At 56.3% G+C, this 24,320-nt stretch overlaps 1 protein-coding gene across 1 annotated transcript; it reads left to right on the top strand.

The window, feature by feature from the left end:
• Window positions 1–274: 274 nt before the first annotated feature.
• Window positions 275–23,252, top strand: SETD1B (SET domain containing 1B, histone lysine methyltransferase). The gene is made up of 17 exons (XM_052654614.1): window positions 275–325; window positions 442–629; window positions 869–967; window positions 1,625–1,895; window positions 3,929–4,041; window positions 5,017–6,255; window positions 9,824–10,651; window positions 11,109–11,370; window positions 11,454–11,788; window positions 11,880–11,985; window positions 12,835–13,320; window positions 14,539–15,795; window positions 16,630–16,796; window positions 18,252–18,383; window positions 18,470–18,589; window positions 18,674–18,811; window positions 20,651–23,252. Exons 2-17 carry the CDS (start codon window positions 456–458, stop codon window positions 20,822–20,824), a joined length of 5,901 nt encoding a protein of 1,966 aa, XP_052510574.1. The 5' UTR covers window positions 275–325; window positions 442–455; the 3' UTR covers window positions 20,825–23,252.
• The last annotated feature ends 1,068 nt before the right edge of the window (window positions 23,253–24,320 follow it).

Raw genomic sequence — 24,320 nt, 5'->3', positions numbered from 1 at the left:
CCAGCCCCGGCCCCCGCTCCGGCCGACCGAGCGAGCGGGCGGGCGGCGCCAGGCCTGCCGCGAGCCCCGCGCCCGAGCCGGGCCGAGCGAGCGAGCGAGCTAGCGCCACGCCGGGCGGCCGGGCGGCCGGGCGGGCACCATGGGCCGGAGCCCGCGTCCTCCGGGTGCCCCGGGCCCCGCCAGTCCGCACCAGGGGCCCCCGGGAGCCCCTCGCAGCCGCTCCGAGACGGTGGCCGAGCGGGCGGGCGCCTAATTCTCCGGAAGGGTTATTCTCTCGCTCCATTCTTATTTTTGGGGGGAGCCAGCTCCTTTTGGGGGCGCGCTGGTAAGGTGGGAGGGGGTGGGGGGGGGGCTGGACGATTTGATTCTTTAGCGTGTGTGTAGAAGCGGCCGCCGCCGCCGCCGCCGCGGCGGAGACGACAACAACTTGCTCGTTTTCAGGTTGGGTTAACGGCATGGAGAACAGTCACCCCCCCCACCACCACCACCAGCAGCCCCCGCCGCAGCCCGGCCCTTCGGGCGAGAGGAGGAACCACCATTGGAGAAGTTACAAGTTGATGATTGACCCGGCTTTGAAAAAGGGGCATCATAAACTGTACCGCTACGATGGGCAGCATTTCAGCCTTGCGGTGAGTAGCCGGCGCGCCTCCCTGTCGGCCCCCCCGCACCCCGCAAGCCATGCCGAAGAGGGTGGGGGCTGAGTGGTCCGAGCGGCCTGGGGAACCCCCCCTTCCTGACCACCCGGCCAACTGTCAGCCAGGTCCCCAGTCCTGGAGTTTGACAAGTGCCTGGAGAAGGGGGGGTTCCTGTCCCTGACCCTGGGGAGTGAGACCAGCCCACCCACTCCGCCCCCCTTTCCTCTCTACAGATGTCCAGCAACCGCCCGGTGGAAATTGTCGAAGATCCCCGGGTGGTCGGCATCTGGACAAAAAACAAGGAGCTGGAGCTGTCGGTCCCCAAATTCAAGGTAGGACCTCCTCCCCTGTATCCCGCGCCCCTCCCCCCCCTACTCCCCGAGTTCGAAAATAACGCCAGTCCTGACCAAGCCCAGCCGGATTCTGAGTTCCCGCCGTCCAGGGGCTAGGGAACTTTTGGCGGGGAGGGGGAGGTTGCAGAGAGAGGGGATGTCCCCTCTCGGCTACTGTAAACAGAATAACACTCGGTGAAACTGTAATCAAGGAGCTGATACAGTGTCCTGCCCGCCCAGCTGGGGGCTCCGAGTACCCACCTGGCTCCTGCCAGCCCAGGACCTCGGCCCTGGGACCCGCCCCCCTTCCCGGCTTTGTGGCTTTAGGGGGACAGCTTTCTAGCCGGAGGGGTCGTCCCTGCCCAGGCAGCAGGGAGAGGAGGCCAGAGTTGGGGGGGGGGGGTGTGGGGAAAGAGAAACTGTTTCTTTTTCCCCTTTCCTTTCGAACCCAGAGAACTTCCACGTTCCAAACGATTTAATCCTCCGCTTCCCGGGCCCGCCCGCGTGCTTTTCCCCCCCGCACCCCCCCCCCCCACCAATTTAAAAAAAAATTTTTTTACCCTTCATTGTTTTCAAAGAGCGGGCGAGTGGGAAATGTTCTGTTTTCCCTTCGGTTTCAATGTTCTCCAAACTCCCTTCCCCCTCGTCCCCTGCCAGATCGATGAGTTCTATGTGGGCCCGGTGCCTCCGAAGCAGGTGACATTTGCCAAGCTGAATGATAACATCCGTGAAAACTTCCTAAGGGACATGTGCAAGAAGTATGGGGAGGTGGAGGAGGTGGAGATTTTGTACAACCCCAAGACCAAGAAGCACTTGGGCATTGCCAAAGTGGTCTTTGCCACGGTCAGGGGAGCCAAGGAGGCCGTTCAGCACTTGCATAGCACTTCGGTCATGGGTAATATCATCCACGTGGAGCTGGACACCAAAGGTGAGTGGAGGCCCGCTCAGGACAGCCACCGCCGAGGAGCCCCAAGACCTGTCAGTGTGACTGCCTTCTCTCCCAGGGCCCGTCTTGCAGTGTTGGGGAGCCCCTCAGTTTTCCTTGGGTACCCCCCTAAAACCTTATTTTTCTTTTGCCCCCCTCTTGAGGGTAGAGTCACGTGGAGCTAAATGTGTTGTCTGTTGCTAGGAGACGGAACTGTAATTTACCAAATGTGCCGGTCCTTGGCCACTGCACCCCTAGGGACCACCTGGAGGCTTCCCTACTGCTGACACCCCCGTGGGCCCCTCTCGGAGCCCTGGTGGCCTGGGTTTAGGCAGTCCCCAGTGTTGCTGTCTGTTAGGAGAGGAGACAGGGTTTGTTTATTAGGGTGGGGGGGAGGCGCTGAGGAGAGCCACGAGGCCGCCTTTAAATGTGCAAAGAGTAGGTGTCTCCACTAAAAAAGTCCTCCTAAGGGGTTGGGGAGTGCCCCTCCCCCTCTTGCCGCCCCCTCCCCCTGGAAGTGGGAACCAATCTGGGCCCGGAGTGTGGTTTCATTGATAATGTTCCCGATAGAGCTGGGCGGGCTGCTCTGGGTGTTCAAGGGTTGACACTGTGTCTTCCCTCCTCTCTCTTAAAGAGACAGCATCACCTCCCAGGCAGCGGAATCCCGCTCTGCGCTCACTCTGAGCCTCTGACAGCTGCTGGGAGAGCTGGGCTGGGGAAGCCATACCTCCCACCCTCAGGGTCCTGGGAGGCTTCTCCTCCGTGCTGACTGGGGGGCTTCTGGACCTCCGGGGCATCTCCTAAAGTTTGTCTGTGGCCGCTTAGAGTTCCTATAGAATATGGAAGAAAGTGCCAGGTGCTCTAAGGTCCAACCAGAGGTGACTGCGCAGACACTGTTGGGGTCTTTCCCACTGTCCCCCCCTGTGGGGGGTCCCGGGGGACCCTGCCTGGCCGGGTTTACGTGGGTAATTTCCAGGGGTTCTGTGAGCATGGGGTTTAGGAGCAACTGGGGCATACCAAACCTAAGACCTGAAAATTTAAATCTTCTTTTTTGCCTTTAATACTGAATACATGTCGACTGAGTCTCCTAGTCTTTGCTGGGGGGGGTGTGGAGGAACGCTGCTCCTGGTTGGGCACAGTTACCCTACAAACTGTTGCCAAACCTGTCCCAGGTCTGAGCCTCCTCAGGGCACAGGCCACAGCCCCCTTCACCTCCCCTCCTCCTTTTGTCTCTGTCAGGGGAGACCCCTTGGGTGGTGGCAGACTTATCTTAAGGAGCAGTCAGCCCTCACCAAAATTGTTTAAGAAAAAAAAAAAAGGCCCTTAGAGACTGCCACTAAGTTTGTATTTCAAGAAAGAGACCGGTAAAGAGTAGCTCAAGGAATGTGTCTCCTTTGCATATGTAAGCAGCTGCCTCAGAGGGCTCTATAAATATCGATAATCTGGCCCCCTGGTCTGTCCGAGGCCTCTCTCAACTGGAGGGGAGCTGGGAATGGGGAGCAGCTAGGGTGGAGGGTTATCCAACAGGGGGACTGGGGACTGGGAGGCGGCCTGTGGGGTTCACAGTCAGTCAGTCCTAGAGTGCTTTTACAGACTCTGTCAGTCACCTGAGAGGGTTCACAACAAACTGTCACTTCTGTGTCATTGGGTCTCCTTTTCACTTGCTACTGAGCCCTGGCTGTTAGATGGGAAGGCAGAAGGACGGGGATTACCTGACTGTGGTAATGGCTGGCATGGCCCAGGTGACAGGAAGGGGCTTTGTGGTGGGGGTGGCATGTCTATATTTGGGGGAGTCCCAGTGTCATGAGACATTAAACTCTTGAATCTCAGGATGAGAGAATCATACAGTTTAGCCGCTTCATTGAACAGACTGTGCCTCCCAAATGAGGTACAAAGAAGTGGGAACTTGGTCAGGGTCACTCAGCTTCCCAAGGCATGGGGTCCCAGGTACAAGGGGACCCACAAGGATGCCCACCTGTGGGGGCTGCCCCATCCTGGAGCCTCACTGAGGCTTCCCTCCCTTGCCTTTTCCACAGGGGAAACCCGCATGCGGTTCTACGAACTATTGGTCACGGGCCGATACACACCCCAAACCCTGCCAGTGGGTGAGCTGGACGCTGTCTCTCCAATCGTGAATGAGACCCTGCAGGTGGGTGTGTGACTGTCAGTCCTTCCCCCACCTCCCCACCCCATCACCAGTTCCCCAGTGTGCCCCCACCCACCCCACTTCACCAGCTCCAGCATGGGACACCAGGACCCAGGAGGGAAAGGAGCCTGGCTGTGCCCACCACAGCTTCCAGTGGGGTGCACAGGAGGGTCCTGAAAGCCCTGTCTGCTGAAGCGCCCCTCTGGCCTGGCCACCCTCCTTCCCCTGCACATGCTGGGATTCCCACTAATCAGAGCCCATGTGCTTTCCACGCTGATCTTGAAACGGTGCTGTGTTCAGGATACTGTTGTCTGGTGTCTCATGGACCCCTCCGTCTCACCCCCTACCCCACCCCCGTCAACAAAAGCCTGGTTTGGGTCTCTCTTTCCAGAGCAAGAATGACTTCTCCCTCCTTCCCCAACCACTGCCCCCCAGAACACCCACCTGGACCACCCTCTCACAAGTGGACCACTCTCAGGAGTAGCTTTTCCCAAGTGAAGAGTCTTTGCTTACTTGCTGATCAGCTGGGATGTCTATCAGGCACTTTACCATGTTACACTATTTAAAGCCTAAAATATCAAGAGGCTGGGGGAACAAGGTGGCCACCCCCTCACTTCCAAAACCATCGTTGCCTCGGCTACCTCTGCGTGGAAGGTCTTTGATTTCTGACGGCCTGAGGCAGGAAGGAAATCCCAGTGCAAACCAAGACATCAGGTTCTTATCTTTACCCTGCTTCAGGGATTAGGAAAAACCCTCAAGGTTCTCTGAGGATAATTGGCTACCCCAAGATTAGAGAAGGTGAGGCCCATCCAGATATTCTTCTTTAATCTCCCCTGCCCTCTCCGTTCACCATGCTGAGTGACCAGTTTGGCTCCAAGCTCCCAGGAAGATGGAGTGAGAGGGGAAAGCAGTCCCATTCTAGGGCATGCTTTCCCCCCCAGCGATCTCAGACCTTTCTCCCTCTTTCTCTCTTTCCAGCTGTCAGATGCCCTGAAGCGCCTCAAAGATGGTGGCCTGTCTGCAGGCTGTGGCTCCGGCTCGTCCTCTGTCACCCCCAATAGTGGTGGGACACCCTTCTCACAGGATACAGCTTATTCCAGCTGCCGCTTGGACACACCCAACTCCTACAGCCAGGGCACGCCGCTCACGCCACGCCTGGGCACCCCCTTCTCGCAGGACTCGAGTTATTCTAGCCGCCAGCCCACGCCCTCCTACCTCTTCAGTCAGGACCCCACAACGACCTTCAAGGCTCGGCGCCACGAGAGCAAGTTCACAGATGCCTACAACCGCCGCCACGAGCACCATTATGTCCACAACTCGTCTGCTGTCACTGCAGTGGCAGGGGCCACAGCCACCTTCCGGGGCGCGGTGGACCTCCCATTTGGGGCAGTTGGCGGCAGTGGGGGCAGCAGTGGGCCCCCATTCAAGGCCCAACCGCAGGATTCCGCCACGTTTGCCCACACTCCTCCGCCCACCCAAGCAACCCCTGCACCCGGAGTCGCCTTCAAGTCAGCTTTCTCTCCGTATCAGACTCCTGTGCCCCCTTTTCCCCCGCCCCCCGAGGAGCCCACCACCACAGCCCCCTTTGGGGCCCGTGACAGCAGCGAGTTCCGAAGAGCATCTGCGCCCCCACCCCTGCCACCTGCCGAGCCCCTGACAAAGGAGAAGCCTGGCACACCGCCGGGACCCCCACCCCCTGAGGCCAACAGCATAGAGCTGGGTGGTCGGCCAACCTTCGGCTGGAGTCCTGAGCCCTGCGACAGTCCCGGCACGCCTACGCTGGAGTCATCGCCCGCAGGGCCGGAGAAGCCCCATGACAGCCTGGACTCTCGGATCGAGATGCTGCTGAAGGAGCAGCGCACCAAGCTGCCCTTCCTTCGGGAGCAGGACTCAGACACAGAGCTGCAGATGGAGGGCAGCCCCATCTCCTCCTCCTCCTCCCAGCTCTCCCCACTGGCCCCCTTTGGCGCTAACTCTCAGCCAGGCTTTCGAGGCCCTACACCACCCTCCTCGCGCCCCTCCAGCACTGGCCTGGAAGATATCAGCCCCACGCCACTGCCTGACTCAGATGAGGATGGTGAGCTTGATCTGGGCCTGGGGCCTCGGCCCCCACCGGAGCCGGGTCCCCCAGACCCTACCGGTCTTCTGGGTCAGACAAGTGAGGCGGCCTTGGACCTGGCTGGAGACAGGACCCCAACCTCAGAGAAGATGGATGAGGTACCACATTATGTCTGTCCGTGTCTGGGCTTGGTTTTGTCTGTCTTGTGGCACCCTCTTTCCTCCCTGAGGATAACTACGACACAGAAGCAACAGGGCTAGGACAGCCAAAATGACAGGTCAAAAATAAAAAGAATGTGCAGAAAGCATCAGGGGCCGTGACTGAGCAGTTGATTTGGCTCTGAGCTCCCTAGCAGCTTTGGCAAAAAGGGAAACTTGACCTAGATCTGTTGCTCTCCATGTTAGGTTATGGGAAGTTGGGACTTTTCTGGGGGATAAAGTCTGAATTGAGCTTCTTTGGTTGAAGTCTGCTGAGATCCCAGAGAGAGTGGACAACTGATGGTTTTGGGTCCCCTCCTCTGTTGGGTGGCTAGGGCCTGGTCAAGACTAGTCCTGACACTCAGGCAGTTATGGGGAAAGGGAGTAGCCAGAGTGTTCTGCTGAGCTGGGTCAGGTGGGAACTCTGGAGCTCTGTCTCCTAGTACCTGGTGCCCTCTGAAGAGACTGGAAACCACATGGGTCAAGGAGGGCATTGAAATTTACCTTCTCCCTCTCCCCTGACTCCAAGAGTTTCAGGGGGAGGGCCACAGCCAGAAGCAGGCAAAGCTGACCCCATCCACTCACCCACCCTCTGCCTACCCACAGATCTTCATCTGGGGTCTCTCTGCCCAAGCTCCATCCTCAAGATTAGCATGAGGGATGCTGCCTGCCACATTCTCTTGTGGGGAGGATTAAGTCATCTTCCTTGGCTCTGTTCCTACCCGCTCCTGGTCCAGGCACCTGCCCTGGCCCTCCTGGAGACCTGCTTTGGAACTTGTGAGCCTTAAAGGCATGAGCAGCCAGGAGCATAGACGGAGCTCTGTGCCCCTGTGGGTGGCGGGAGGAGGGGCCCTCCCTCCTTCCCAGGTCCTTTGATTAGGCCGATTTGGCTGCCTCAGGGAGGAACAGAGAGGAACTTGGCTTGCCTGGGAGGGGACTGCAGGTGGCCAGGGCTCCTGGGGGCCTCCAGGCTGATCTGGCAAGTGGTTTCTGGCGCTAAGGGGTTCAGGCAGGGAGAGTTGACAGGTGTGCAGAGGTGGGGGGGGCTACTGGCTCTGCCATCCTTTCTTCCGGAGGTTAGGGGATGTTTGTTTACCATGCTCACTTGCTGATCCAGGGCTAGGAAGCCCAGAGTAGCTGGAGGGAACGGGCTCTCCCACCGGGTCACTGGAGGAAAGGAGAGACTGAGGCCCAGAGAGCTGTGGTCCGGGAAGCCCGGGGACATCAGTCCAGGGAAGCCCGGGAGTACGGACAACCTCCAGGGTGGCCCTCGGGAGCCCCCTGCCGGCAGTCGGGAGAATGGCTTCCGGGCCCCTCCGGACCAAACCTAAGGGAATCCCAGCTTAGGCTGACCAGGCGGGAGAGCAGCGCGAGGGGGCACTCCCTATCTTCACAGAAGCTGGTGGTTAGAAGTTCCGGTTCCAGGCCTTAAGCCTTGAGCCTCGAGTCCCACCTCTGTCACTTACTGGTTATGTGACCTTAGGGAAGTCACTTTCCCTCTCTGAGTCTCAGTTTCATCATCTGTGAAATGGTGGGATAGTGAGAGTATCCGCCTCACGCCGTCTCGGCTTAAGTGAGGTGCTGCACGAGAAACTCCAGGAACAGCTCGAACTGATGCCCAACGCTCAGCGGCTAGTTGCCGCAGGTTCTCGCCCCCCGGACGTGGGAGGGGCGGAGGGAGGGGCAGGGCCTCGAGCTGGAGCGCGGACCCAGGTCTCCTTGTGATTGGCTGGCAGCCGGGCTGGGGTTAACCCTCTGCGTGCTGCGTCTGCCTCGCAGGGCGCTGTCCAGGACTGATCTGGCGCTGTCCCTGAGTATCAGGCTGCGAGCCTGCCAGTGCCTCCCTCTCAGCACGAATGTGGGACCCTGAGAGGCAGCGATAGTGTGTGTGTCTGTAGAGGGGACAGAGTAACAGCCCAAGCTTCCTTCTGCTGCCGGAGATTTAGTTTTCTTTTTCTCCCCGCCCCTCCATATCCCTTTGAACCCCCCCTTGCCTGTAGGTCTGACCTTTGGCCTTCTAGCCTGCACAGACCCCCACCTCCTCAACCTTCAAATGCACTCCCTGTCTCTGGCAACCTGCAAAGGCTCTGTCTCCCCAGATGGCACCTGAGCTACCTTTTCGCCTCTGGTCCTGACACAGGAGCCTGGGGGCAGTCCATTCCTCCTCTCCCAACCCCTGCTCTGCCTTCTTGCTCTGCCTCTGTCCTGTGGCCACCATGCCCTGCTCCCGTTCCAGGCCTGTGCGCCCAGCTCCCCAAAGCCCCAGGCCTGAATGTAAAGCCAAGTCACGCTTGGCTCCCCCATTGACCTGGTACCACTGTCCTGGATTCCCACGGCAGCCCCGACCCCTCACTCAGCAGGCACCCTGGGCTCCAATTTCAGCCCTTTTTCTGACCAGCGCCTCTTGGGCTGGTGATTTACTTGTGTCTCTCTGAAGGTGTTTTCTCACCTGTCAAGAGATTGGAATAGAGCCCTTCCTCATGAGATTATGGTACAGATAAGAAACACGAGATATTGTGTGCTCACAACACTCAACCCCACCGCAGCCTGTACAAAAACTATGTGAAAGGAATAATTAAGGAAAACATACAGACTTATCTCCTTTTCATGCACCCTGACTCCTCCTAAAGCTTCTCTCTCCCTTGCTTCTGTCACCTCTGCCAGGCCCTCTCTGCCACAGTGTAGACTGCAAGCCAACTGGGAATAAAGGCTGGTGAGCCACTTCCTGGTTGGAATCTCAGTGGCTGTGTAGCCTTGGGCAAGTTACTTAAGCTCTCAGTGTTCCAATTTTCTCATCAGTAAAACTGGTGATAAACACCTGCGTTGCAGGTTTTCTGAGGGTTAGCTGAATGAACATACATAAAATGCTTAGAAAGGTGCCTGCCAATAGGAAGGGCTATGTGCTAAGTTGCTTCAGTCATGTCTGACTTTTTATAGCCCCATAGACTGTAGCCCATCAGACTCCTCTGTCCATGGGATTCTCCCAGCAAGAATATTGGAGCAGGTTGCCATTTCCTCCTCTAGCAGGGAAGGGCTATAGAAATGTTACTGTATTATCTTCTCTGAATACAAATTGAAACAATCTTTCAAATTGAAACAGAACTTTTTCCTTCTTCATGCCTCACTGCCCCCTTCTCTGCTTTTGTTTTCGTGGCAAAGGACTATATATTTCGCATTCATCCTAGTCAACCTTTGCCTTATCCCTCTAGAAGTTCAGCTCCAAGACAGCAAGTTTGTCTGTCTTGTTCACCACCATGTCCTCAGCACCTGAGACAATACCTGATATACAGCAGGTGCTGAGCAAATGTTTGTTGAGTGAACGAATGAATGATAACCCTATGAGGCAAGTACTATGATGCCCAACATACAGATGGGAAGACTGAGGCTTAAAGAGGTTAAATGACTTGCTCAAGGCCACACGGCTGGGACGGGAAGGGACCAGGATCAGGACTGCAGAAGCCACGTTGCTCACTAGTCTTGCAGAAGACTGCCTCTCTGACCTTCTTCTCTCCCCTTGCTCTCCCTGCAGGGGCAGCAGTCCTCAGGGGAGGACATGGAAATCTCAGATGACGAGATGCCCTCGGCCCCCATCACCAGTGCTGACTGCCCCAAGCCCATGGTGGTGACCCCAGGGGCCGGGGCCGTGGCAGCTCCCTCCGTGCTGGCCCCAACCTTGCCACTGCCCCCGCCCCCTGGCTTCCCTCCACTGCCACCACCCCCACCCCCGCCCCCACCCCAGCCCGGCTTCCCCATGCCCCCACCTCTGCCGCCACCACCGCCCCCGCCACCCCCGGCCCATCCAGCTGTGACAGTGCCCCCTCCACCCCTGCCAGCCCCGCCACCTGGTGTCCCACCCCCACCCATTCTGCCACCACTGCCGCCCTTCCCACCAGGGCTGTTTCCCGTGATGCAAGTGGACATGAGCCACGTGCTGGGGGGCCAGTGGGGCAGCATGCCCATGTCCTTCCAGATGCAAACGCAGATGCTGAGCCGTCTGATGACGGGCCAGGGCGCGTGCCCCTACCCGCCCTTCATGGCTGCCGCAGCTGCAGCTGCCTCCGCTGGGCTGCAGTTTGTCAACCTGCCGCCCTACCGGGGCCCCTTCTCCCTTGGTAACACTGGCCCAGGCCGCGGGCAGCCCTGGCCACCCCTGCCCAAGTTTGACCCATCAGTGCCACCACCAGGCTATGTGCCGCGCCAGGAGGACCCGCACAAGGCCACTGTGGACGGCGTCCTGCTGGTGGTGCTCAAAGAGCTCAAGGCCATCATGAAGCGGGACCTGAACCGCAAGATGGTGGAGGTGGTGGCCTTCAGGGCCTTCGATGAGTGGTGGGACAAGAAGGAACGGATGGCTAAGGTGAGTGGGCAGCACGAACCCTTGGTAGGGGGTGGGCAGGCCAGAGGCAGGGACCTGGCCAGGCAGCCTTTGTCGTCCCCAGGCACCTTAGTGGAAACACCACCACGTAGACTCTCCAAACAGAATAGTGTGTGTTATTTTGTGAAACCAGTGTGTCTATGACACAAGTGTGTACTTACTATGTGTTTCTCTTGGATTCCAATCTCCAAAACTCCAGAGTTCCTGCCATGTGTGGGCAGCCATAGTAATAGCTTCTCAGGTGAGGAAGCTGAGGGTCAGGGAAGCGGAGTGTGGTGCTGATGCTGCGTAGTGACATGAAATGCAGTAGGTTCCAGAAAAGGAAGTGCCCAGTTCAGGCATGGCTGTCACTGTGGAAAGGATGGCAGGCTACTCGGGGGACGGGGTTGGTGGCCATACTCTAACCACACTGACCTCCCCCTCCTCTCTCGCACCCCAGGCCTCGCTGACCCCGGTGAAGTCGGGTGAGCACAAAGATGAGGACAGGCCGAAGCCCAAGGACCGCATCGCCTCCTGCCTGCTGGAGTCCTGGGGCAAGGGCGAGGGCCTGAGCTACGAGGGGCTGGGCCTCGGCATTGGGCTGCGTGGGGCCATCCGCCTGCCCTCCTTCAAGGTCAAGAGGAAGGAACCACCGGACACAGCCTCGTCTGGTGACCAGAAGCGGTTGCGACCCTCCACCTCTGTGGATGAGGAGGACGAAGGTGGGGCCTTGCCGGGTGCTGGGACCGCCTCCTTCCCTGCGCGCCCCCACCCGGCTCTGATCGCCCTCCCTCCCTCCCCACAGAGTCTGAGCGCGAGCGGGACCGGGACATGGCCGATGCCCCCTGTGAGCTCGCCAAGCGGGACCCCAAGGGCGTGGGCGTGCGGCGGCGGCCAGCCCGGCCCCTGGAGCTGGACAGCGGCGGGGAGGAGGATGAGAAGGAGTCGCTGTCAGTGTCGTCATCCTCATCAGCATCCTCGTCCTCTGGCTCCTCGACCACCTCACCCTCATCCTCAGCCTCTGACAAGGAGGAGCGAGAAAGCACGGAGGAGGAAGAGGAGGGGGAGGGCGAGGACGAGGGGGAGGAGGGCCCCAGGAGCCAGCTCTCCTCCTCCTCAACCTCATCCATGTCAGATAAGGTATGATATTGTTCGGGCTTGGGGAGGCCTGGGGAGCTGGGCCAGGCGAGGGAGCCCTTCGGCTCACCTGTCCAGCATTCCTCTCCCCTAGGATGATGATGATGAAGACAGCGACGACCGGGATGAGTCTGAGAATGAAGACGAGGACACAGCCCTGTCAGAGGCGAGTGAGAAGGAAGAAGGGGACTCAGATGGAGGTGAGTGTGGCTTCTGGCCCAGCCCAGGGTCCTTCTGCAGAAAGCAGAGCCTGCACAACAGTCAGCAATACTGAAGGGGTAGGATTTCTTGACTATGAAGTGTGAAGTCATTAAAACACAAACACAGCCTGTCGTATAATTCCCTTTTTATGAGATGTCCTGGATAGGTGAGTCCACAGAGATAGAGAATGAGATGGTGGATGACATCACCGACTCAATGGACATGAGTTTGAGCAAACTCCAGGAGATGGTGAAGGACAGGGAAGCCTGGTGTGCTCCAGTCCATGGGGTCGCAAAGAGCAGACACGACTGAGCGACTGAACAGCAATGGAGACAAAGAGTAGACTAGTGGTTGCTGAGGTCAAGTGGTGGGGATAGAGGGGTGATAGCTGAAAGGAACAAGCTGCTTCTTGAGCTTGTGAAAATCTTTTGGGACAAGATAGAAATGTCAGTTGTCCACATTGTGAAGGTGCTAAATACCACTGTGTCATCTACCCTAAGATGGTTAGGGACACACACACACACACACACAGACACAGACACACAGATACACACACAGACACACACACACAGACACACAGACGTAGACACACAGACACAGACGTAGACACACAGACACACAGAGACACAGAGACACAGACACACACAGACATAGACACACAGACACACACACACACACACACACACACACACACACACACACACACACACACACACACACACACACACCCCTCCACCTACCCGGGGGCCACGTTCACCCCAGTGCCTCCTGTTTTGAGCCTTTTGGTGACGCCTCTGGCTGGGGCACAGCAGATAATAACAGGGCCCCTGCCCGTGTCCTCCATGCAGAGGAGACGGTGAGTATCACCACCTCCAAGCCTGAAGCTGAGTCCTCCAGTGAGAGTTCTGAGTCATCTGACTTCGCATCAAGCTCTGAGTCCTCTTCATCATCATCCTCGGAAGATGAAGAAGAGCTGCCAGCTGGGGAGGAGGAAGAAGAGGAGGAGGAGGAAGGGGAGGCAGCTGCAGTCGAGAGCACGGCTCCCGCTGCTCCTGACGAGGACTTTGAGAGTGAAGTGGTCACAGGAGCGCCCACAATGGAGTCACGGGGCCCAGAAGAGGAGGTGGACATTGAGGCTGAGGACGAGGCCCCTAAGGAGCAGACCCCGATGCTGGAAGAGCCCCCCTTGCCTGTGAGTGTCGAGGAGCTGGCTGGCTGCAAGGAGCCCCCCAGGGAACCAGGCCTGAACCAGGAAGGGGCCAGGTTGCTGTCTCCAGAACCCCCTGCAGGAGAGAAGGAGGCCCGGCCCCTGCCATCCCCAGAGCCCACCCCAGGTAACCCTTGCAGCCCATGGGAAGGCGGTGGGAATAGAAACAAGATGTCTTTAACCATCAGAATGAACCAGGGCTCCACTGTGCCATCACTTAAACTTACCAAGTAACTTACTTATCTGTAAAATGGGATCAGTGGGACCTTACCCCCTAAGGTCACACGGGAGGATAGAGAGAGATGACTTGCCAGTACGACTCGACGCTGGGCGCCTGCTAGACTCCAAAGGGAGGTCTGCTGCTGTCACCGTTCCATACTGTGTGTCCCTGGGGTCCGGTCCCTGGACCACTTGTCCCATGAGATCCTCCCAAAAGAGGAGGTGTGGATGTGCATGGTCTTTTAGTGATAGGCAGGCAGAGAATGCCTTTGGGCCCTGGGCACCTATCACCAGAAGGGTGCTGGGTGGGTTAAAAGGGGCTGTGGGCACTGCCCCCTCCACCATCTTGGTGGAGCTGCACAAAGCACGTGAAAGGCTCTGGCAGTGCCGTCCAAGAGAACTTTGTACAGTGATCAGCATGTTTTCTCTGCCCTGTCCAGCCCTATAGCCACTAGACACAGCATCGCTAAGAGCTTGAGAAAGGGGGAGAGTGCTGCTGTGGGACAGAATTTGTAATGTGGATTAATTAAGTTAACATAAACTACTATAGCCACATGTGGTTAGTTTGTACCTCTAATAGTCCTTAAGGAGAGCAACCCATTGTATTTTGTTTAAGTTTTTTATTTGGCTCTAGAACCACAGATCTTTGCAAATTGTTAAACATATTTGTATCTCCTTTATGGTTTTAGGGACTGATAATATCAACAGTGGACCAAAATGGGCAAAAATATCATCCCTCCTGGAGCTTACGCTCAGGGCAGGTTGATAGATGACAGCTGATAATTTAGAAAACACATTAGGTGACAGTGGAGAGAAGTGCTAGGAGAAAACCTTAAAGGCTCTGACAAGTCGTGCAGAAAAGGGACTTGTTTAATTTTATTCAATAGCAGAGCTCATTTTCTTGGTCCATGCTCACCGGAACACCATTCTAAAGACAGTGTCAGGGGTGCCAGCTGTGTCTCCTGCATCTTTGACCGACTCCCAAATCCTGCTGTGTATCTAGGAATCCAGAGGATGCGAGTGCATACCCAGAGAGATGTCCATGGCACAGTAGGGTAGCATGAGGAGGGCACAAGGGCCGTTTGAGTCAATAACTAAGGTCTGCTTTCTGCCTACCGCTCTGCAGAGGACAACCTGGAAGCGGAGCCTGAGCCCCCGGCGCTGCTCTCTTTACCACTGCAGCCACCATTGCCGCCGCCTCGACCACCTCGGCCACCCAGCCCACCACCAGAGCCCGAGACCCCAGACCCCCCCGTCCCATCCGTCCCTCTGGAGCCTCCCCACCATGAGGAGCAGCCCCCACGTACTCCGAGCCTCTGTGGCAGCCTGGGCAAGTCCCAGAGCGCCGAGGCGGTGCCGGCCACGCCGAGCGGGGAGCCCTTGCCGACAGCGGGCAGTGGCGGCCTGGCCCTGAGCTCCCCGCAGCTGCCTGGTAGCCCCTTTTCCTATCCATCCCCATCCCCCAGCTTGAGCAGCGGGGGCCTCCCAAGGACACCTGGCCGGGACTTCAGCTTCACACCCACCTTCCCCGAGCCTGGGGGGCCCCTACTTCTGCCTGTCTGCCCCCTCCCAGCTGGCCGGCGTGACGATCGGTCTGGCCCCCTGGCCTCCCCGGTGCTCCTGGAGACAGGCCTGCCGCTTCCTCTGCCTTTGCCCTTGCCCCTGCCCCTGGCGTTGCCTGTACCCGTCCTGCGGGCCCAGTCGCGGGCCCCCACCCAGCTGCCACCTCTGCTGCCTGCTCCACTGGCCCCCTGCCCACCCCCCATCAAGAGGAAGCCGGGCCGGCCCCGGCGATCCCCGCCAGCTGTGCTCACCTTGGATGGGCCTTTGGTCCGACCGCCAGGAGGGGCTGCCCTGGGCAGGGACCTCCTGCTTCTTCCTGGCCAGCCACAGACCCCTGTCTTCCCCAGCACCCATGATCCCCGGACCGTGACCCTGGACTTCCGGAACGCGGGGATCCCAGCCCCTCCACCACCCTTGCCCCCTCAGCCCCCTCCACCCCCACCTCCACCACCTGTTGAGCCCACCAAGCTGCCCTTTAAGGAGCTAGAGAACCAGTGGCCTTCCGAGGCCATACCTCCGGGTCCCCGTGGGCGTGATGAGATCTCCGACGAGTTCATGGCCAAGGTGCGGGGGTCCTGGCGCCGGCCACCGAAGAAGCGCCATGAGGACCTGGTGGTCTCAGCCTCGCCCGAGCTCTCGCCACCGCAGCCTCTCTTCCGGCCCCGCTCAGAGTTTGAGGAGATGACCATCCTCTATGACATCTGGAATGGTGGCATTGACGAGGAGGATATTCGCTTCCTGTGTGTTACCTACGAGCGGCTGCTGCAGCAGGACAACGGCATGGACTGGCTCAACGACACACTCTGGGTCTACCATCCCTATATCCTGCCAGGTGGGGCGGGGGCCACACCTCCCAGGACACAGGGGTCCGCCCCACCCCTCTGGGCGGCATCTCCTACGAGGGCGCATGTCACCACCACCTGTGGATGGTGTCTGTGTGCTGGCTCTGTATGAAGTCATCTCTGCCTTGTGTGCCAGAAGTAAGAGGTCTTGGGGCCAAACGTAACAACGTGATTGTGCAGCATAACAGAAGCGGGGGCTGACAGAGGGGTCACTCTTCCTGGCTCCCCCTCATCAGCTAATTTAATCTTTCCAACAGCCTAGGGAGGTGGGGGCTTTTATTATTTGCATTTTACATGTGAAGAAACTGAAATTGAGAGAGGTAAAGTTACCTGCCCGAAGTCATGCAGCTATAAAGTAACTGAGTGGAGATTTGAACCCAGGTAAATCTGGCTCCAGAATCTGGGCTATTAATCACAATGCCCCCATAGTCAGTTGTTAGCACAACCCAATGAAGTTGGTGCTATCTTTATCCCTGCTGTACCAAACTAATACACTGAACATTTATTCTGTGTCAGGAGCTCTACTAAGCATCTGTAATCATTCCAGGGGGCATCATAATTATCCCGATTTGCATATGGGAAAACTGAGGCAGAAGGTGGATAAGAAACACACTCAGGACCATGCAGCTAGGTACCTGACAGAGCTCTGACCACAGTGGAGTTGGGCAGTGGGCAGCTTCAGGGAGGTGGCCTAAGTGTGGGTGGTAGAGCTGGGTGTCATCAGCGCCCTGGAGATGGGTCTGAGGATAAGGCCAGGCCTGGGAAGATGGGGCTGTCCAAGAATGTCCATGTGGCCCTTGACCCACACCCACCCACCAGCCTCTCTTCAGCTAAGAAGAAGAAACGGGACGACGGCATCCGGGAGCACATGACAGGCTGTGCCCGCAGCGAGGGCTTCTATACCATCGACAAGAAGGACAAGCTCAGATACCTCAATAGCAGTCGTGCCAGCACGGACGAGCCCCCCACGGACACCCAGGTAGGGCCACCAGGTGCCCACCCACCCAGTAGCCTCCCAGGCTGGGCAATGGGTAGGGGCCCTCCTGGAAAGGGTGCCAGGCAGCCAGAGCAGTTGTGGAACCAGAGGGGCTGGCTCACGGTGCCACTCCACTGGGTGCTCAGGTGTGAGAGGTGAGGTGAGGTGAGTGGCGGGAAGGGGAGAGACTGTGAAGGGTCTTCATCAGGGATGCAAACAGTATTGAACTGCAGCTCCAGAAGTTACCTTCATCTTTTTTTAAATTCAGCAAATAAATTGGGTGGGTTGGGCGTGGGGGGCTGTGTGGGGAAAAGTGGATGCCTTTGAAAGATTTAGCAGGATCATTAGAAAGTCTAATGGATGGGACTGGGGGCTGACTGGAGGCAGAATGGCATGACGCTGCTGGGTCCAGCGTGGGGCACTGGGTAACTGGATGCCTAGCACAGAGGTGAGAGGGAAAGTGGGACTGTTGTGTTGGGACAGCTTTAGTTCTGGGGTTTGTGGAACATCCAGGTAGTGAGGTCAGATAGACAGTTAGCTGTATGGGTACAGTATAGAGCCTGGGAGGGGGACTTCCGGTCCGAGGATTTAAATTTAGACATCATCAGGATGGAAGCCTTAACCAAGGCCTGCAGCAGGGATGAGCTGACCTAGGGAGAGTGCCTGGAGGGGAATGAAAGTCCAGGTATTAATGGTGGGGACAGGACCAGAAAAGCCAAGAGAGGGAAGAGATGCAAGGGTGTTGGGAGGAGCTGTGATTTCAAATGAAAGCCGCGGGTTGTTAGGGTAGGTAAATACTCAACATCTTTACTTTTTAAAAAGTTATTTATTTATTCGTGATGTTTGACTGTGCTGGGCTTTGTTGCTGTGAAGGCTTTTCTGTAGTTGTGAGCGCTCTAGTTGTATGCTCAGGCTTCTTATTGCGGTGGCAGCTCGTTGCAGAGCAGAGGCTCTAGGGCGTGTGGGCTTCAGTAGCTGGAACGTGAGCTCAGTAGTTGCGGGTCCTTGGCTCAGGCTCAGCAGCTGTGCCACAAGGGCTTAGGTGCTCCCTGGCATGTGCGATTGAGCTGTGTCCCCTGCATTGGCAGGAGAACTCTTTACCACTGAGCTACCAGGGAAGTCCCGGATCGCCATCGTCTGTCCAAGAAGCAGAGATGCTTCAAATCTCTAATTGAGAAGAGAAAAGATGACAGGAGTGAAGCGGATGCTGTTTCGTTACATTTAAGATTAGAGGAACTTGAGCACGTTCAGATTGTGACAGGAAGGACCCAGGTGGAGGAGAGGTGGCTATTAGGACAGGACAGGCATAGGTGCGCCCAGAGCAAGGAAGCTGGGGCCACAGAGCTTAAAGTAGGGTCGCCAAGGACGACGGCACACAGGTACCGTGGTCTGTGAGGCCAGGTCCCCCAGACGGCCGCGCTCCTCTCTGATCCGTCACCCGCTGCCCCACCCTCCTAGGGCATGAGCATTCCCGCGCAGCCGCACGCCTCCACACGGGCAGGCTCAGAGCGGCGATCTGAGCAGCGGCGCCTGTTGTCCTCCTTCACTGGCAGTTGTGACAGCGACCTGCTCAAGTTCAACCAGCTCAAGGTGAGGCTGGACCCCACCTGGGGCGGCCGGGGTAGCCCTGGGACCGGAGGCCATGACTCTCACCCCCATCTCTGTCCCTCCCCTAGTTTCGGAAGAAAAAGCTCAAATTCTGCAAGAGTCACATTCACGACTGGGGCCTGTTCGCCATGGAGCCCATCGCGGCCGACGAGATGGTCATCGAGTACGTGGGCCAGAACATCCGCCAGGTAAGCACTGCCGGGCAGGACAGGTGTGGGGGCGGGGCCGCGGCTACCCCCGCCCCGCCCGGACTGAGGCCTCTTGCTGGCCAGGTAATCGCGGACATGCGGGAGAAACGTTATGAGGACGAGGGCATCGGTAGCAGCTACATGTTCCGGGTGGACCACGACACCATCATCGACGCCACCAAGTGCGGCAACTTTGCGCGTTTCATCAACCACAGCTGCAACGTAAGTGCGCGTCTGGGGCCACGCCCCTGGGGACGTGCCGGGAGGACCTGGAAGCCGCTGGTGCAGGAGCCAGCATGGCCTCCTTTCCAAGCGTGGGGCCCACGACTGGGGGCTCATCAGGGAGGAGGCGGTGTGATGCCTTGTCTGAGGAGCCCTTCTCTGACTTTCAGTTTTCCCATCTGTCAAATAGCCTTAATGAGACCAGAGGTGTTCCTGACATGGTCCATACTGTTGATAATTGCAGAGTTCCTTCTCCCTGCTGGATTTTTTCTATGCCTCTGGGGTTAGTGCTGGCCAGTAGAAGTTTCTACGGTGAAGGAAATACTCTGCGTCTTTGCTGTCCGCTCCTGTACATGTGTGGTACTGAGCACTAGAAATGTGGCCGGTGTGGCTGAGAAACTGAGCCTTAAATTAACTTAAAGAGACACACAGGGCTAGTAACAGCTGACATGGCATGAGTCTGGGGTGTTGGAGTGGACGTTGATATCAGGGTTGGTCCTTTCATGGAGACAAGCACAGGGAGCTTCAGATGGGAGGTCAGGTACTGCTGTTGTGGGTCAAGTCTTGGCATTGCTACTTAGTGAGTGACCATAGACAGGATACTTAATGTCTTGCTACTTCAGTTTCCCAAGCTGTAAAACCGGGATAATCACAGTCCCTTCTCGTAGGTTGTTGGGAGGACCAAGCGTGTTACTGAGCACAGGCCTATGCAGACACAGTGGGCTCTCGGTACATGCCAGCTCACAGCATGGTGACTTGGTTATTCCCTGGGGCCGGTGGGGACTTCGCTGAGAGTCTCCTGTGAAAGCCTGAGGGATGAGAGGGAATTACCTGGGTGCAGGAGTGAGTGAAGTGAAACCTGAGGCAGGGAGGGAGGGAGAACACCTCTCCAAGGGGCAGAGAAAGGGAGGTTGGCAGGGTGGCTGGTGGCTGGGTCACTCAACCTTATAGGCAGAGCTGAGAACTTTCTCTAAAAGCTGAGACAGGCTACTGATCGGGGGTGACAGGATTTGCTGTCCCTTTGGAAAGACTTCCCTAGCAGTTGGGGCAGGAGTGGAGTTATTCAGAGCAGAGACAGGCAGCGGGGACTCACTGGAGTCCAGGCCCATGGTGGCAGAAGTGAGAGGCCCTGTAGATGGAACCTGCTGAGTGTGGTAGGCCAGATCCAGCACTGCTGGAGGGGAGGCGAGGCAGGGGAGGGATGTTTGGGCCACTGGGTGAGTGGAATGGTTACTCCCTCAGTTTGAGTTCACTGAAGCAAAGATGTCTCCTTGAGCTGCCAAAGGTAGGATATCAAGCGGGTAGTTGGATCTGGGGGTCTGGAGCACAGGCCAACCTTTTTGTAAAGGGCCAGGTAGTAAATGTTTTTGGCTTTATGACCCAGACCATCTCACAGCTGCTAAACTATCATTGTAACAAAGGCAGCCACAGGCAGTGTGTAACAAATGAGGGCAACTGTGTGCCAATAAAACTTTATTTGCAAGAGCAGCCAGCTGGGGGGTGGAGTTTGCTGATCCCTTGTCTAGAGCTGTGAAGTAGGGCCTGGGCTAGAAATATAAATTTGGGGTCATCTACGGTATAAAAAAAAATTAAATATTTCCCTAGGAAATAATTCGTTATTATTACAATCACTTAACGTCAGAGGCTAGGGGTCTTTCTCTGCCCGATGCGGGAGCCAAGGCTGAGAGCAGGTGACCAGTGGGCACTGGGGTTGTGGGGCCAGGGCATCAGGCCTTGAGCACGGGGTTTGGTTGAGTTTCAGGGAATGCAGTCCGCGAGGGCCTGGTTGGGGCCCCAGGTAGGTCAGCTCACCGTCCCCCACTCCCATCCCACCCACAGCCCAACTGCTATGCCAAGGTGATCACGGTGGAGTCGCAGAAAAAGATCGTCATCTATTCCAAGCAGCACATCAACGTCAATGAGGAGATCACCTATGACTACAAGTTCCCCATCGAGGACGTCAAGATCCCCTGCCTCTGTGGCTCTGAGAACTGCCGGGGGACCCTCAACTAGGCCGGCACCCGGGGTTGTCAGCCACCCCGGCTCCGAAGCGTGGACCCTGGCTCTCTGGGGCCGGGTCCCACCTCCCACCCCCATTTCAGGTGCTGTCCCTCTACCCAGTGGCCGTGCCAGGGCCTGGCACCCCCAACACTACCCCCCCAGGTCCCACCGCAGCTCCGGCCCCTCAGTGGGAAAGGGCTTCTCTGTCTCAGCCTGTGTCTCCTTCATTTTTTTTTAAATGCTCCTTTCGGGACTTTGGTTTAGCTCCGATGTAAATGTCTTCCCCCACCTTCTCCCCTTCATCCACCTCTTTCCCTCTGTGTTTTCTCATCCTGTCCTGCCCCGTCAGCCTCTTCCCATGAATGCTGCTACGTTGTTCTGTCTTCTCCTTTTCTTTTCTTCCTCTTCATAAGAAAAGACATTTTAACCATTGAAATGTGAAAGCAGAATCAGAGAGTGGGGACCCCCGGTGGGGGCTGCAGAGGCCTCGTTTGATTGTGCGTCGGCCCAGGCCCACGTACTGGAACCCTCCAGGCCTGGGCACCAGGCCAGGTGCTGCAGAGGAGGAGGTCAGGCCAGGCAGCTCTGACCTCTGAACACTACGGAAGGCCCCCTCTCTGCTGGCGGACTCAGTGAGAAGAAGACCCCCCCTCTTTCCCATTCCCTCCTCAGTCTGTTCCTTCCCCAGCAGCCTGGGGGTGCCTTCCCCCTGCCATACACGCCCTCCAGCAGACCCTGGGGGAGCCAAGCTGGCCCCAGGCAGGAGTTTCCCTTCCAGGGCTCTCCATGCTACCCCACACCCGCCATCCCCCAAATCTTGGGTTCAATGTTTACTTTCTCATTCGAATGCCAGCAACGAGGGAGCCTCCAGGAGGCCCCAGTGTGGGCAGGGGGCACTGGAAGGGGGTTATTTACTCTCTCCGGCCCTCACCTTCACCCAGGGGGAGAGATACACCTCCCAGGGAAGGCGGGTCCCCCAGTCCCGCCACTACGGGTGTCTGACCGAATGCGTGTGGCATTTTTTTTTAATTTGCTTATAAGCTTCACCTGCTCGCCCCCAGCCCATAGAGCCTGACTCACCCTGCCAGCAAGCCCTCACCCCAGGAAGTCAAGAGCATATTTATTTTCGGAGTGAGAAGATGTATTTCTCCCAGAGAAAGGAAAATCTTGGAAAAGATTTAAAAACTCACAACTAAGTCTGACAGGTTTTTTTTTTTTTAACCCTTTATATCATCCTCTTCAAGTTCCTTTCCATGGATTTTTTTTTTTTTTTTTTTTTTTGTGCGTGTATAAAATCAAAACGAAGGGAAAAAAATAAGTTTTTGAAGTTCAGAACCGACTTCTGTACATAGGCTGCCATAAAGGACTTTTTCTCGGGAACATTGTTTCTTGTAGAAACACGTGGGAAGACTTTTTTGCTTATTTCTTTGTACTTCCAAAAAAAACCACACACATACACACACAAAAGTCCCCCGCACCCCAGAAAGCAAAGCAGGCATGTAAATAATTTATGGAAAGTGACTGCTGTGACCAAGAGTCATCCTCAGCAAGACGGGAGCGCTCCCGGTGGGGCCGCGCCACCCTGCGGATGCAGGCCCGGAGCCTCTGGTATCTCAGCTTGTGTCAAGCTTGTTATCATGTAAATTCTGTACAAAGAATTGTTATTTTTCTCTCTCTCTCTCTTGTTTTTCTTTTTGTTGTTGGTGGTTTTGTTTTTTTTTTTTAATTTCTTCACCCCAACCCCTCTCTGAGACTATGCCCACTGGTTTCAAGGTCGATGAAATCGGTGGCATGAAGACACAGAGAGGGGCCTGGGTACAGCGGCAACCTTCTCTTCCTTTTGCGGTTTTCTGCCTCATTGTGCAACTGAGGAAATATTTATTTTTCACATAAGGAAATGTGTAGTTTGTAGAGATGGCTGATTTAAGTTACTTCTGCAGTCCCCAAGGGGCTGGCTTCAGTCTGTCCCCTCCTCCCATAAAAGAAGTGGAGGTGGGGGATGTGAGGAAACCAGGGTCTGGGGTCCTGCCTCACCCCTCACCCTGGCCTCACCTTGCCCAACCAGCCTTCCCTAAGGGCAAGTAAGGGCCTGGGCCCTCCCTGTCCACAGGAACCCCTTTCCCACCCCTGAAATGGCTTGCGATAGCCAGAAATGTGTCAAGTCATTTTTCTTTCAATGCCTTCATTTTCACTGAACAAACTTGCTTTTCAAGAGTTGGGGGTTTCTGCTTTTTCTTTTTCTTGTCCCTCCCTCCCTCCTTCCTCCAGCCAAGAAGAGAATCCATAAGTTTTAGGGATGTTTGTGCATATAGACTCTCATCATATGTAACTTGTTTTGAAGAGAAGTGTTTCCGTTGTGGGTGTGTCTTGCTGTAAATATTTGTTCATATTTTTGTGAATTCAATACTATGTACCATTGTATTATAGTAACTTTTATAAAGCAAACCATAAATATACTGACTTTTCTTACAGATACGCCGTCTCTCTTGCTCTCCTGTCTGCCTCTCTTCTCCTCTCTTTTTGTAGGGGGCATACCATGCTCACAAGGAGTGGGTGCTTACTGGGCTAGAGGTTAGGGTTTGATCCCTGGTCTGGGGAACTAAAGTTTGCATGTTACAACTAAGAGTCCACGTGCCAAAACTAATACCCAGCAAGAAAGTTGCTCAGTCATGTCCAACTCTGTGACCCAGGGTCCATGGGATTCTCCAGTCCGGAATACTGGAGTGGGTAGCCTTTCCCTTCTCCAGGGGATCTTCCCAAGCATACCCCCCCCAAAACAACTTCCTTAATAAAAGAATAAATGTTATGATAAAGAAAAAATAGCTAGCAGAAGGGGGTGTCGGGGAAGGAAGTTAAATTTTAAATAGGATGGTCAGGGAAGCCCACTTACCTGACATGTGAACAAACCACAAAGGAGATTAGGGAGTCAGCCCTGTAGAGATCTCGGGGAAAGTTGTTTGAGGCAGAAGGAACAGTGAGTGCAAAGGTCCTGTGGCAGGAGCCTGCCTGGTATGTTTGAGGACCAGCAAGGAGGCTTGCATAGCTGCAGCTGAGTGACAGGAAGGGTGAGGCAAGGAAATGAGGTCTGAAAGGTATCTCATGGGGGAGGCAGATGCTGTAAGGCCTTGCAGGGCAGCACAGGAACATGCCAGGGTGTCCAGTTCAAGGCTCAACAAAAGACACTTCCAAATCTCAGTTTCGTTCATGTTTCAACCTGCTGCTATATTTTCCACCTTGATCAATGGCACTTCTATTCCATACCTCCGCCCACCCACCACTGCTGCCGCTGGTTACCTAAGCTCAAAGGCTGGAAATCCTAGACTTCTTTTCCCTCACCTCCCAAGGCTGATGGTTCTGCTTCTACCGTATTCTTCAAATTCATCCACCCCTCCCTCTGCCCCTTAGTCCCACAGGCAGAGTCCTCTCTTCACTTCATCTGCTGTGGGGGCCGAAAATGGAGGCTCAACTCCATACATCTGCATGCACAGGGCACATGGGGCTGTGCTAG

The sequence above is a fragment of the Budorcas taxicolor genome, chromosome 17 (assembly GCF_023091745.1).
Source record: "Budorcas taxicolor isolate Tak-1 chromosome 17, Takin1.1, whole genome shotgun sequence".
In the NCBI taxonomy this organism is placed as follows: domain Eukaryota; kingdom Metazoa; phylum Chordata; class Mammalia; order Artiodactyla; family Bovidae; genus Budorcas; species Budorcas taxicolor.
This window is presented reverse-complemented; position numbering and strand designations above follow the sequence as displayed.